Genomic DNA, 14389 nt, shown 5'->3' with positions numbered 1-14389 from the left:
GCGGAACCAGGGATTGAACTCAGATCCTGCATTTGCCAGTCAAGTACTTATCCTACTAAGCCAGCTCCCCGGCCCCCTGAGTTTTCTTTTTTAAAACAACTTCTGCACCCTGGCAAGCGCAAGGGCCTGAGTTCAATCCCTGGTTCTGCCACAAAACAAAAACAAAACAAACAAACAAACAAAAAAAAACCTTCTGCAAATCAGAGAAGCGAGCTGCATTTTTATCATGGAATCTGGGTGGTTTCTTTTGGTAAGTAGAGAAGTATGCCTATGAAGCAGTAGAAAGATCACCTCTTGGTTAGCTCAGTGAGTCAAGAGACTTCTTCAGCTGAGACAGGGTGATGTTGTTGAATTCTGCTGCTGTTCATTGGCATTGTCTTCAGTCTCATCACCATTACTGTAAAAAGTGTTAAACTTACATGTATTACTATTTCTTCTCTATCATCCGTTACCAGTGGGTCAGAGTTAACTTGTGTGGGTCAGACATACCCTGTTGACAATGCTTTGGCCATGGGAAAGGCTTGTCCTTCTGCAGCTGAATCTCCTTTCAGCCAATCTCTAGCTGATTAGTTTACATGCATACTTATACACATTCCAACCCTGATAGCTCTCCTAATGCCACTCAAAAGTAAAACGGCATCAGTATCTAATTCGGAAATTATTGACAACTCAGTGTGTCCAGACTTCTTCCCATATCGAAATGCTGCCATAAATCTCTTGGTATGAGCTCTCTAATTCCAGTCTGCCATACTCAGAAAGGATGACAATCTTCCTCTCTGTGAAAGTTTGATTCTAGCTTTGTTGACAGCGTGATCTGCCGCCTTAAGGTAAACCCATTGCTGGCGTTGGCATGCTTTCCTCCGGCTTCCACATGAAACCTTGAGCTCAGCAGGATCCTTAATTGAAAAGCCTTTCAGACTGAATTACTTCACTTTATTTTCTAGCCTAGATAATGTGTAGCCTCGGAAAGTACTTATCTTGCTGGCAGCTTGCCCTTGCTGGTGCTCTGGGTAGCAATGAACGCTGATGAAAGAAGAGAGTGCACAACTCAAGTATTTAATTGGCCCATATCTTGATCCACTAGAAAACTGGCTATGATAGGAAATCATTTGTAATAGTCATTTCTAGCTAATTTAAATTAGTGGAATATGAATCAGTCTGTCATAGTGTAAGTAGGTGAATGCAAAGAAAATAAAACCCAGAAACACAGAGTGAAAAGTTACGAGGTTCTAAGTACATACCGCAGGTTGAGAGGCTTCCTCAGACAAGAAAAGACCCATAAATCCTTAAGGAAAGTATTCGCTAGTTTGATTTCATTTAGAAATAAAGGGGAAATACGGGCTGGGAGATGGCTTGGTGGTCTCAGCACCTGCCTGGCAAGCACAGGGTCGCAAGTTCTATCCTCGGTACTGCATGCCTTGCTGTAACCGGGTGTGGTGGTGCACACGTATAATCCCAGCTCTGGGAAAGCTGAGAGAGGAGGATCACTATGAGTCTAAGCTGCATAGTGAGGCCCTGTACCAATTAATTACTTAAAAAATAAAATAAAAAATGAAGGGGAAGTAACTCAGTGGTAGATCATTTGCATAGCATGTGCAGAGGCCCTGCCTTCAATCACCAACAGGAAAGGGAATTTAAAAAAAAAAAAAGAAAATTTTTATTTATTAAAAGCATCATAAGGGCTGGGAAGACAGTTTGGCAGTCTAAGCACCTGCCTGGCAAGTGCAAGACCCCTGTTCAGTCCCCAGTACCACATGCCATGTTGGCTCTGGACCCCCGGGCACACTGTACTGGCCACCAAAACTGGGTGTGGTGGTGTATGCCTGTAATCTCAGCACTGGGGAAACTGAGACAAGAGAGTCACTATGAGTCCAAGCTAAGTAGCAAGACCCTGTACCAAATAAATAAATATTATTTTAAAAAAGAAAAACACCTTAAACATGTCAAATTGCAAACTACTAGATAGGGAAAAATAGTTAATATAAATGATGTAAAATGGTTGATATTTTTTTTAGGGCACTATCAGGGATTGAACTCAGGACTCTGCACAGGCAGGCACTTATTCTACTGAGCGATCTCCCCTGCCCAGGTTAACATTCTTAATGTGCATTTAAAGACTTCTACGAATAAGAAAAATAGGCAAACCACATAAAAAGATAATTAACCTTAGTGGGTAGTCAAGGAAATTAAAATGAGACAGAATTTTGGCCTATTTGACTCAATTTAAAAGTTTACAGTAATTGTCAGAGGTATAGAGACATGAACGTTTGTAGTATTAGGGAGCACTGCATATTCTGAGAAATCATGTAAGGAGGGGAACAATGGGATATGTACGGACAGTGGGGAGTTCAAGTTTTTATTTCAATATCTCAGTTCTTTTTTTAAAAAGAGCTTTGAAGCAAGCATGGTAGTGCCATAGCATTTTTTTAATCCATGGGTGGAAGGCTCAAAGGTATTTGGTGGATAATCTTGCATATTTGTTTATACTGTAGTTTGTCTTTACCAATTCATTTCCTTCTTGGAATTTGGTAGTTTACTTTGGGGCTTTTTGTGAAAAATTCTGTGTTGTCTACTCTCTTCTCTTGCTCCATCAGAATTCATTACGTGGGTGCTCAAAATTGCTTTCCCATGGTTTGTTGTTGACCAGAGTGCAAAATTGTACAACTTTCTAGCTCTTTTGAAATTGGACTTAAAGTTATGTCATCTTCTGTGAATTCCAGAAAATTAAGTCAACCAAGAAGTTCCAGATCCAATAGAAATTGCTTTAGGATTAACCATTTGAATTTTTAAAAAATTTATCTTAGTTACATGTAAGATCAGGTACTACAGAAATTGCAAAGATACTGCTTAAAAAATAATGAAAACATTAAGGATTTTAAAATCCTCATCATAGATGCTAATACAGAAGAAAAGTAAAAGCAATATTTGGGTAATCAATTGTGACTACGTCTAGAATTTGCCATGGTTCCCAGTGGCATAAAGAAAGATCCTTTTAGACCTGCAGTGGTTATCAGCAATTGTAATTATTCACATCCTTAGATATGGCTCACACTTTGGAAGGCCTCTCTGGGTCTTATTTAGGATTATAAGGTTATCCTTTAAAAAAATATATTTATTTATTTGGTACAGGGTCTCACTACGTAGCTCAAACTTATTTATTTATTTATTTATTTATTTATTTATTTATTTATTTGGTAGAGAATCTCACTACACAGCTCTAACTCATAGTGATCCTATCTCGGCCTCCCCAGGGCTGGGAGTATAAGGATGCACCACTACTCCCAGCTTTGGTGGCCAGCACAGCATGCGGTATCGAGAATCCAACCTGGGTCCTTGCACTTGCCAGGCAGGCGCTTAGACCACTGAGCTATCTCCCCAGCCCGATTATCCTTCTTTTGATGTGAATCTGAATGAAGCCTGAATAACCTACATAAGAAAATATTTGCTGTGATTGTCTCCATTTATCTCTTTATGATATCCATTTTTCTTCTTCCAGGAAATAACCAAGACCCTTGGCGAAAGTATATTAAAATTTATTTAACATGTGATTTGAATGGCCCCATCCTTTGTTATTACTTGGGTTCAGTTTGATTTGTTTCTTTTCTTTACCTCACATCTGGGTGTATTTTCTTCTTTCTCAAAATATTGTAGACCCTTAACCTAACATCAAGACAGGATAAGGATCACAATGGGATAAAGAGAATGTGGTGTTAGGGCCGACCAGAGAGCTCAGTGGACTAAAGTGCCTGCTTAGGCAAGCACAGGGGACTGGGGTTCGAACCCCATGCTGTGCTGGTCCCACCCCTAGGCACGCTGAGATGGTGAATGAGACTGGGCGTCGTGGTGCGCGCCTGGAATCTTAGTGCTTGGGACACTGAAAACAGGATCACTACGAGTCTGATCTGGCAGTGAAACCCTGTAGACCCTGTACTAAGTACATTTTAAAACAACATTTCAGATAGCTCAAACATGTAACTTAAGAAAGGAGTTAAGGTGGTTCTGTGCTTTTCTACCATTAAATAATGTGCCCACAAAATTAGGGAAGAAGGTGTATGCACAGTGAAGACACTTGAATAATGTTTCGGGAAACCCATTTTTATTTTCTTATTATTCATTTTCATTTCCTAAGCACCGGGATCCTCAGATAAGAGGTCACCATGTCTTTGATGTTTAGATTGAACACCGATTTTTCACTATAATCAGTGTCACTTAACTGCATTGACTGTAATATGGGCCTGGACTCCCTTGAGGAATGAACATTTTCCTGAGTTAGCATATATGCCCCTGTGGGACCTCTCTGGGTTTCATTTGTAGTATGTTCTATCGTTCCACAGCAAGAGCTGGACCAAGAATTCTTTGAGTTTTGTGTGAGTTTTGTACTCAAAAGATAAAGAACATTTTGTTTTTTTAGTGTCCTTTTCCTACTTCTCTATACATTAACCTACAAAAATGTACTGTTATTATGAATTTAAAATGCACTAAGTACATTGGGTCTGTGGTTTATGGCCAGGAACCAGTTTTCTGACCCAGATTCTGTGTTTTAATACACTGTGAATCTCTAATTTCTCATGGACAGAGCCTTGGGAAGGGTTTTTCCCTCCATTTTTATTTGGTAAGCTTGCTTTATTCAAGATTAGTTCTAAAAGAAGTTTCTTTTGAGTTTAATCTGTAAAGTGCACAGAACTATTCTAGATTTTTCTCTAACAAAGTACTGACTATTCTTTTTTCTTTTGAACATTCCTACCAAGGTCTCCACAAAATGTGAGGTCTTTTCCTATCTGTACAGATAGGTAATAGTTACAGCAACTTGGAAGTCAGGGCATGTTTGCTGTTTTAAAGTTATTCACTCCTGATGCGAGATATTAGTAATAGGATATTTATTTGTAACTCAGATTCTTAGCTTACTTATCATGTCTCCTTTATATATCTCCAAGAGAGAAACAGATTTTACTTTACTTTTTCTCTAACAAGGCTAAATATATTGTATAGGAGATGCCAATTTTATCTGGAAGGCAGTGCAAAAACATTATTATGTCATACAGCTATGTCTGTTTCTTGAGCTTTTATATAAAGCTCTTTTAAATAATATCCCAAGTCAGAGCTAAATCCATTTATATGCGTATGAAAGCCATATACTACGACCTGTTTATGATAAAGTATGACAGCAAAAAACCTAAAATAAGCATATGACATTCTGTATATTGAATATTTCCTTTTCTGTGCACAGAATTATTCAAAAATGTTCTACCTTTCTTTGACACAGTTGTATTTATAGAAATAGCTTCTGTGTTACGTGATAAGATGTATTGGAAGTAGATTTCCTTGGGATAGCTGAGCTAATGGACTTTGAGTATTTATCTCCAAGTTTATTAGCAATAATAAGTGAGGTATTTTGAGGCCTTATTAAAATTGGATAATAATTATACAATATGTAATTATAATTATATACAACAATGTAGCTGTATTAACTTAATTTTATAATTATGACTGTATAATACCATAAAGTACTCAGAGGAGACACCAGGATTGAAAATGGGTTGTTGCAGTAAGGCATGGAGGGCCTCACCTGGTAATCTCCCACGTTGGTGCTGGGGAGTTAGAACAGCTCTAAGTGGTTTAAATCTTAAGGTACTAACAAGAGTTTCCATGTCCTTTCTTTTTAAGGTGTTAATATTAGAACCAACCAAAATATACCAGCCTTCGTACTTGTCTATCAACAATGAAGTCGAGGAAAAGACGATCTCTATCTGGCACGTGCTTCCTGATGACAAGGTAAGCTGGGCAGCCACTAAGAAAAGAGCTTTAGCGAAGCAGCACTTCACACCCTTCGAGTATTTACTCTTCCAGCTCATTCTTGTGTTAATAAAGAAGTAGCTTGGCTGGATTATCATGGCATAAGTGCAGTCTGTAATATAAACTTGGGTAAATTTGGGCCATGAGTTTCACTCAGTTAATAAAATACTGTTGAACTATTTGGATTTTTATCATAAGTGGCATAACCATTCAATGGGTAATCAAATTGGTATGTTTCTGTGTCATAAATTAATGCTGTATATTAAATGATGCAACAAAAACTAATACCTAAAATATGTGTTGTAAAAGATGCATATATTAATAGGGAGCCTATCAAGATACTACTACTTCTAGTATTACACTGCTATCATAATAGTTTTTCTTATTTGTAGCTGGTTGGTTATCTAAGTAGCTCCTACGTCTTAGCCACTGACTCCGTGTGTTAGGCGCGAAACAAGACGGGCTATGCTATTTGTTTTCAGAAGGATCTTAGGTACTGTCTCCTTCCTTTTCATGGCAGTCGTGTAGAAAGCCTTTCTCATGTCATCAGTCTTACTGCGTGTTAGAGTAATCCTGTTTCATTAAAATAGAAAACTTTCCAGGATCTTAAGAGTCTACATGGTAAGCCACAGAAATGAGGGAAGGCTTGAGAGAAAGCAGTTCATTCATAGTACTCTTTGTAATAACTTTCCAAAATATCCTTATAATTTTCTTTAAACATCATTCATGCATTTATTCACTCAACAGATATTTATTGAACACTTATTCTGAGCTTGGCACTACCAGGAACTATGTAAGATAGAAGGGATGCAAGTGTGTACGAAACAAATAAGACATAACACTGACTGAGGGAGACAGTAAAACATATGCATGTTTTTATAATAAGGGAAACACAAAGCAAGAAATGGAATCAGGTCTATTCGATAGTATAGAGTTGCATTTAAATATGTTTTTTGAGTCAGTAGATCCAGGTTTAAAATTGATTTTTTTGTCCCTGACTGTGACCAACTTGGCTTCTCCACACTGCAGTCCCAATATTCCCTTCTATAGAATGGCTAATAATAATAATATCTATCTCAAAAGACAGTTGGGAAGATTAAGTGAAATAACACAGGCAGAGTGCTTTTCACAGAGCACTCTTACTATGATTGCTCACTGCTTAGGCAGACGCAGGGACCGGGGTTCCATCCCTGGTGTGCTGTGTAGGCCCTGCCCCCAGGGTACACTGAGATGGTGATTGAGACCCGGCACAGTAGTGCGCACCTGTAATCCCAGCACTTGGGAGGCTGAAAACGGGAGGATCACTACGAGTCCAACCTGTTTAGTGAGACCCTGTACACCCTGTACTAAATAACTAAATAAAATTAAAAAAAAGAAATAATCGCTTGATATGTCTTAAGAGCAATAACAACAACAGCAATAAAAATGACTTTTTATGCATATGAAGGCCATCATAATTTTGAAACTCCAAGATTTAACTATGTTTCACTCTTTGAACGATAGGGAGTAGCCAGTTGGGAGGGGTTTGGTGTTTTGTTGAGGCACAAATCTGGCTGACATCTGGACGGATGTGGTACCCTGTCCTGCAGGAGATCTACTGAGTTGGAATCTTTTATACTTAGAGTGGAGCTTGTGCACATATGTGTTATGAAGATGCCTGAGTGATTTGTGTGTGCACCCATGGCTGAGAACGACTTTGTGAGGGTACACTAAATTATTCAGCCGTAGTGGCTGAAGGATTCCTATGGCCTGAGCCTTACGACAAATCTGACTCCTACACCTAGTGCTTTTTAAAATGGGTCTCTGTCTCCCTGACGAGGAAGGCGCCCAAAGAACCAGTTCCCAGTGCAGATCCTCAGTCTGTACATCGCACAGACTGAGGGAAGGCAGAACTCACGTGTGTGGAAAGGCGCCTGGGATGCTTGACACGAGCATATAGATCCTGAGTAGCACCCAGAAGACATGTCTATGAATATGGTGTCGTGTCGCATCGCATCTTGTACTTAGTATTTTAGCAGGTGTGCTAAATGTTGATAACATGCAGAATAAACATGCACAACACCTTCCTTTCTCCACATCTGTCTAGTAGCATTGAGAATGACCTAGTGGCATCTTTCAGAATTTTTTTTTTTGTACCAGGGATCAAACTCAGGACCTTGCACTTGCCAGGCAGGCGCTTACACCACTGAGCTATATTCCTGGCCCCCTAGAATCATGGTCTTTTTCACACAGTTTGTGGTACATTGTCCTTGATAGCATCTTCACATACAGTTCTAGACAGCTTTAGGAACACTCACTCCATTACTGGGTTGTAGTAACTGAGGATCTGCACTCAGTACACCGATTTATGTATTCCAAATTAGAATCAGAAAATGGACAGTTTGTTTTTGTGAACACTTTCAATCATGCATATAAGCACTTAAAATCATTTGTACTTCTCACTTATTCATAATAGAAAGCTTCCTTTGATAACTCTTGTAACACACTGTCATAAGAGTAACATTATACACACTTCCTCAGTAAATGGATAAAGATTTTGAAAGAAGTCACTGGCCGTCACCCTACTGGTGGCTGGATTCTAAGTGGAATCATCCAGAGGCAAACCTGAGAATAATCAGTATAACTATACACGCATGCTATTAATATTGAAGCACATTGTTTTAAAGTATTTGTAGACCAGTTCTCACAAGGTCAAGTTTAGTCATGACATAGTGGGAAAGGAGAGAGGCTGAGAGAGGTTTTCACAGGCTTAATTGGAAAGAGCAAGGTTATCCAAGGACACTTGGACTCAGAACCGGGCTGGAGAAATTAGTGATTAGCAAGATGCAGAGAAGGAGTGGAGAGCCAGTAGAATTTGGAAGACAGAAAAAGAACAGAGAGTAAGCCAGAGACTTTTGGAAAATCAGCATGATTTCCAGCCAGCTGTTACTGTTTGCTCCTACCTGAAGTTTCTTCATTCAGTGAAGTGAGTCTTCTGTCGATTCTCCTGTGCTTTGTGACAGTTATAGATGTAATATTATGCTAAGAAATGAATATAGTAAACAATAATGAGTGTTATAAAAGGTTAAAGATTTAGTCTGTGAATTATCCGCCTTACATTTTTACCACTTTCTGATAAAGAATTATATTTACATTATTCCCATTCTCTATAACCTTCATATTAAAAATTCTCCTTCTTTATAAAGTTAAGGTTTTTGTAAATTAGTCTCCATTTTAATTTTATGTTGATTTCATAGCAAACCCTCATCCAGTCCATCGTGTATTTATAACACTGTCATATTCTCTCTTATAAAAAAAATAGATGTGGTAAAGTTGGGAGGAAGACAGGTGATAAAAATAGGAAAACCTTATTATTGCCATGTTATTTTGTTTATTTATTTTGGTACCAGAAATCAAACTCACTACCTCATACTTGCTTGGCAGGCACTGTGCCACGGAGTCATATCCCTGGCAACATGTTGGTTTAAAATTACTGTAAAACTATATTTAAGTAGGAGATAAACAACTAGTTGAATAGGTTGTGGAGTTAGACAGGAAATATATTGTTTTTATGTATAACATAAATTTTGGGGAAAAAGTAGAATAATGTTGCTTTTTATTGAATGTTAATTTGGGGGGGAAAGTAGAACAATGAATGTTGCTTTTTATTTGTCATATTTATTTCCTTGCTGTCTGAGTATTTTCACTCTAAAATGTGGAATGCACAGCTTTCTGTGTTAGTGCATACTTCCTGTTGCAATTTTTCAAAACCTTAAGTACTTTATATACCAGCTTTCTATTTGACTGTGCATGTATGAATCTGCCAAAATGAAATTCATCAGTTAAAAAAAAAATTAAAAGAACTGCTTTACATTCAACAGCAAAACTGAGTCTCAGCCTTTTACAGTTCCTCCTTAGGTAGTTACTGCTTAGAGTCAGTTAATACTTGAAGCTGGGGAGATAACTGAGCGGCTTAAGTACCTGCCCTAGCAAGTACAAGGTCCTCAGTTCGATCCCTGGTACAAAATATACACATGCACATACACACAATTTGATGGAAGTGTGCCTGGATACAATTCAAGAGAAATGTAGGCTGAAGAAGACAAGTTGCTTGTAAGATGTTTCGATGGGTTGGTGTTTAGAGTCTCCTTCCTTTCAGACTCAAAGTCCACGCATTCTCGGCTTATCTGATGGCTTCTCAAGCACAGGTAGAAGGCAGCAGGGTCCAGTGGAGCACAAAGGGTGCCTCCCCTTCCACCCTAGCTCCAGTCAGTGGCCCTTGGAGAAGTCCCAGGAAATGTGTGAGGGGTGCGTGTCACCCCAGATTCTAGAACTCCCAACTATAGTAGCTTAAATAATAAGGGGATCCTGCCTAAGGCCCTGGGTTTAGTCCTCAACACTGCAAACAAAACAAGGACATGGTATCCCAGAGAGGAGAGAGGGATAGGCCCTTTCCATTATACGGAATGATGTTATCACTTGGTCATGCCTAACCAATCACCAGCAAAGGAAATGGGCTTACTGTGGCCTTTTTTTTTTTTTTTTTTTTGTCTTTTTGAGCCAGGGTCTCACTATACAGTTCAGGCTGGCTTTGAGCTCACTTTGTAGCCCAAGCTGGTCTCCAACTCACAACAATCCTCCTACCTTGCTGGGATTACAGGCGTGTACCACCACACCCAGCCTACTGTAGCCAATTTAAATAAATCATTTTCACTGTCCCACCTGAACCTGAACAAAATTCATTTGTTGTTAGCGATGGAGAAAAAGACAACAGCCAGCGCCTGCCTCTGTGTAATCTCTGCCACCCAAAGTCTGTGTGAGCTCCAGGTTTTTATTCTTGTCCTGACTGGAGTGCCAGATCCAAGGCTGGCCAATTCCTAGAAAATGGTGCTGCTGCTGGTTGAATAGGGTTGAGCATTGGTTTGGTCCTGCTGGAGCTAATTATGACTCCCCTTCAGGCCTTTCCTTTTAAAGCCTAGACAGTCCTGAGAGCCTTAGCTCCTCCTGGGTTGGCTGTGTGGCTCACCAGAGGACTTCCGTGTGGTGAGTCCCCCTAGCAGGATTGGTGGGGCAGAGGCCTGATGTGCTGGAAATGCCATACTCCTTTCCTGCGAAACCAGCCTAATCAATCTGGGAAATCTCTCCTTAGCTGCCCCCAGGTCAGGGCGAAGGGAAGCGAGATTTACCAGAGCTACCTCGTCAGTGTTTGCTGTTCACTGTCGGGTTCACAGGCTGCCCGGAAGCTCTGTGCCCAGTGCCTTCCTCCTCATCCTGCACGTAGGCTTGCAAAGCAGCTCCGTTGCAGCCATAGAGGAAAAGGCAGCACTGTGTGCATGCAGTGTGCGGGGAACAGCTGCAGCTCCTGGGTCACGTGTGTATTTAGAAGTTCACCTGAGGCCGGCAGGATTTAGAAGCAACTTTCCACATTACTGGCTCTGGCTGCAGGCTGCTATTCTAATTAGCATGAGCATCTTTCTGTGGTCTGTCTTCCCTCCTTGGACTTCACGTTCAATAAAATTTGCTCTGGGGTAATTCAGGTCATATCCTTGCAACTTGACTAATGTGTGTTGAAACTAGTTTTTCAGTAAATACATTGGGTTCAGAAAACCTATTTTTGTTTTAGGTTGGGTGACCCTAGTGAAGAACTAGGGGCCATGGGTATAATTTGTGGCTTTATGAGTAGCTTTGGCCAAGAAGGGAGTTCTGGGCCCTCTTAGAGGAATAGAGTCTGGTGGTTACACATTTCTCTACCCCAGGCAAGACCTCAGCCTCCTGGCAGTCAGTGGATAAGAGTTTGTTTTCCTGGTTGTTTTACTGAGTTGAATTTCAGCATGAATTTATCACTGCGGTATACTTACGTGATATAGACACAGACATCAATTATTTGTATAAACACATTCAGGCTAAGAATTGTATGTCACCAGTCCTATTTTATAAGGAATATGATTAGGATTTAATTAAAGGACATATGAATTTGGTATTAAATGGAATAGCCTTAGTATTAAACTCAAAATATGAATTCTTGCCTTTTTATTCAAAACTGGCAAACCACCCATATGTATCATTTACTAAAAAATTACTGTGTTCACACTTTCTTAGCATATTGAGTTTTGAGTAAATTAGGTGACCACACCTTGTGGCTAAGGTGGGCCCTACCTTTGCACACAAATAACTGATTTCTGAGGAATTGGACCCACAGTTTAGTTGGAAATTTTACCTAAATGTAATTCAGAAATCATTACCATGAAAACTTTGCAGGGATTTTTCTTTCTCAAAAAAGAAATATTGCTTGACTATAATAATTACCTTACCTTAACCACTGTTTTTTTTACTCAAAAATTAATGTGCAATAGTTATTTCTAGAAATCAAGCATTAGAATTCAATGAGAGTAAATCTCCGAGGCTCTTTTGAAAGCTGTTTCATTAAAGTATAGAAATTATTAAGTGAAAAATCATCTTTGTGAGTTATGAATAAATGGCAGCTTCCACCAGATAATTTGCTTCTGAAGAGTTATGCACTAGAAAAAAATGATTTGACATGTTATTAAAAGTAATAAAATGATTATTTTGTGATTTTATTTTCCATTTGGATGACTAAAATTTTGTTGTTGTTGTCATTGTTCTTCTGTGTTCTAGAAAGGTATACATGAGTGGAATTTTAGTGCTTCCTCCGTCAGGGGAGTGAGGTAAGTCTCTGGTTGGTACATTTTGTTTACTTAGAAGATATTTTTCTGGGATATTCATAGCATGAATAGGACTCTTGTTTATGATTTAAAAGCACAAAATATTTCAAGAATTTTTCTACTGGTGGAAATGGCCAGACTTCTTCACTCTTATTGTCTCTGCTTTAAAGATGGCCACAAAGGTAGTCACACTGACTCTGTGCTTGTCGCCCATTAAAATATGATGACTTTGGGGGAAGTGAGAACTGCGGAGCAGAATGAAGATGTGGGTAAGAAGATCCATGTGGAGGTCTCGCTCGCAGCCTGAGCTTCTGGGTTCTTTTGTAGAATGGTTTTCAGTCCTTTAGGTGCACTGGGAACTGCTCTTCCCTTGAATGGTTCCAAAGCACACAGGCCGTCTACAAGGCTGTGTTATGCAACTAATATTAATGGCATGAGATTATGAAAAAAAAAAAACCAACTTTCCTAAGGTCACTGTTAATCTTGAGGACAAAGTGGCTTACTTCATTCAGGCTTCATTCTGAAATTATTGTCCCCATGCCAGTGGCTCAGAAAATGCCATTTCTTGGGAACTAGGAATAAGATTTAAAAAAAAAAAAAAAGTCAAGTTGGGCTGGGGAGATAGCTCAGCTGTCTAAGCACCTGCCTGGCAAGTGCAAGGACCCAAATTCGATTCCCAGTACCACATGCTGTTCCAGCTTCGGGATCCTGGGCGCACCGTGCCAGCGCTGGAAAGGCTGAAAACAGGAGGCTCACTATGAGTCCGAGCTGTGTAGTGAGACCTTGTACCAAATAAATAAATAAATCATTTTTAAAAAAAAAAAGTCAAGTCACTGTGTAAGAATTCAAGCACTTGCCCTGTAGCAGCTCCTGCTAAACCAGCTCTTGCTGATTTCCAACCAAGTTAGTTATGTTTACTACTGTTTGTCCTAACATAATAGAAATGGGAGACTGCCGAGTTATGCAGGCCAGTTATGTAATATCCTGTTGGTTTTGTAATAATAGTGATTGGCTTTGTTAGAACTTGAACCGGTAGAGAAGACTGAGTCACCAATAATTTTAGTTTTCCTGGTAGATGGGACCTCCTCTCGCTACCTGTTACCTCAGTTACCTCAGGAATGATCTGAAAAGAAACCAGCAAGATTATAGACTGGGGCTGGAGAGATGGCTCAGTGGTCTAAAGCACCTACTTGGAACAAGCTTGGCAAAGCACAGGGACTGCAGTTCAGTCCTCCAGCACCACATGCCAGCCAGCCGCGCCCCCTGGTGGGCTGAGCTGGCCACACACACACACACACACACACACACACAATGTTAAAATTAAAAAAAAATTTAAAAAAAAAAAAAAGATTATAGACTGACTCATATATCTTTCCAATCAACATCTTTTCTTTTAATATGTAATTTTTAAAACCAGTCACTAGCAAGGCACTCATTTGTTGCTACATTTTAGTATATTATATTGCTACTTTTAGTATAGCAAATATAAATTTCACTGTATCAATTCCGTTTTCCAATAAATTAATCTTTAATTAGATCTGGCAGGCCTATGTAGCAGTCATTCTGATTTGTGACATATACGCAACATGCTTCAATCTAGTTATTGTTGGTTTATGTTTTGGCAAACTGGAGTTCTGGTCTGGGACTTCAAAGGGCACACTATCTTTTCCTGGCTTCCTCCTCCATAACTTAGAGATGATGAACTGCCGAACAAAATCCAACTGGGTCAGCGGTGTGTGTGTCTTGCATCATCTCAGAACTTGCCAGGCTCCAGTCAGTGGCATTTATTGAATGCTAGCTGTGTGCCAGATGTTGAGTCCTGCTCTGTTATGAGTACAAAGATGACTAAGACAAGAGCCAGTTGGATACTTTTTGTCTCTCTCCCTTTCTCTCTCTCTCTCTCTCTCTCTCTCTCTCTCTCTCTCTCTCTCTCC

At 39.6% G+C, this 14389-nt stretch overlaps 1 protein-coding gene across 1 annotated transcript in view; it reads left to right on the top strand.

The window, feature by feature from the left end:
• The window catches only part of Map3k5 (mitogen-activated protein kinase kinase kinase 5), a 243822-nt gene that overhangs the window by 141699 nt on the left and 87734 nt on the right, over positions 1-14389 (top strand). The window contains exons 10-12 of the mRNA XM_023712197.1: positions 797-827; positions 5665-5772; positions 12409-12458. Of these exons, the coding sequence (XP_023567965.1) occupies positions 797-827; positions 5665-5772; positions 12409-12458 (189 nt within the window). The remainder of the gene's footprint in view (positions 1-796; positions 828-5664; positions 5773-12408; positions 12459-14389) is intronic.

This window comes from Octodon degus, unplaced genomic scaffold (assembly GCF_000260255.1).
Source record: "Octodon degus isolate 3935 unplaced genomic scaffold, OctDeg1.0 scaffold00024, whole genome shotgun sequence".
Classification (NCBI taxonomy): Eukaryota; Metazoa; Chordata; class Mammalia; order Rodentia; family Octodontidae; genus Octodon; species Octodon degus.
Note: the sequence above shows the minus strand (reverse complement) of the source record. Positions and strands in the feature narration are given on the sequence as shown.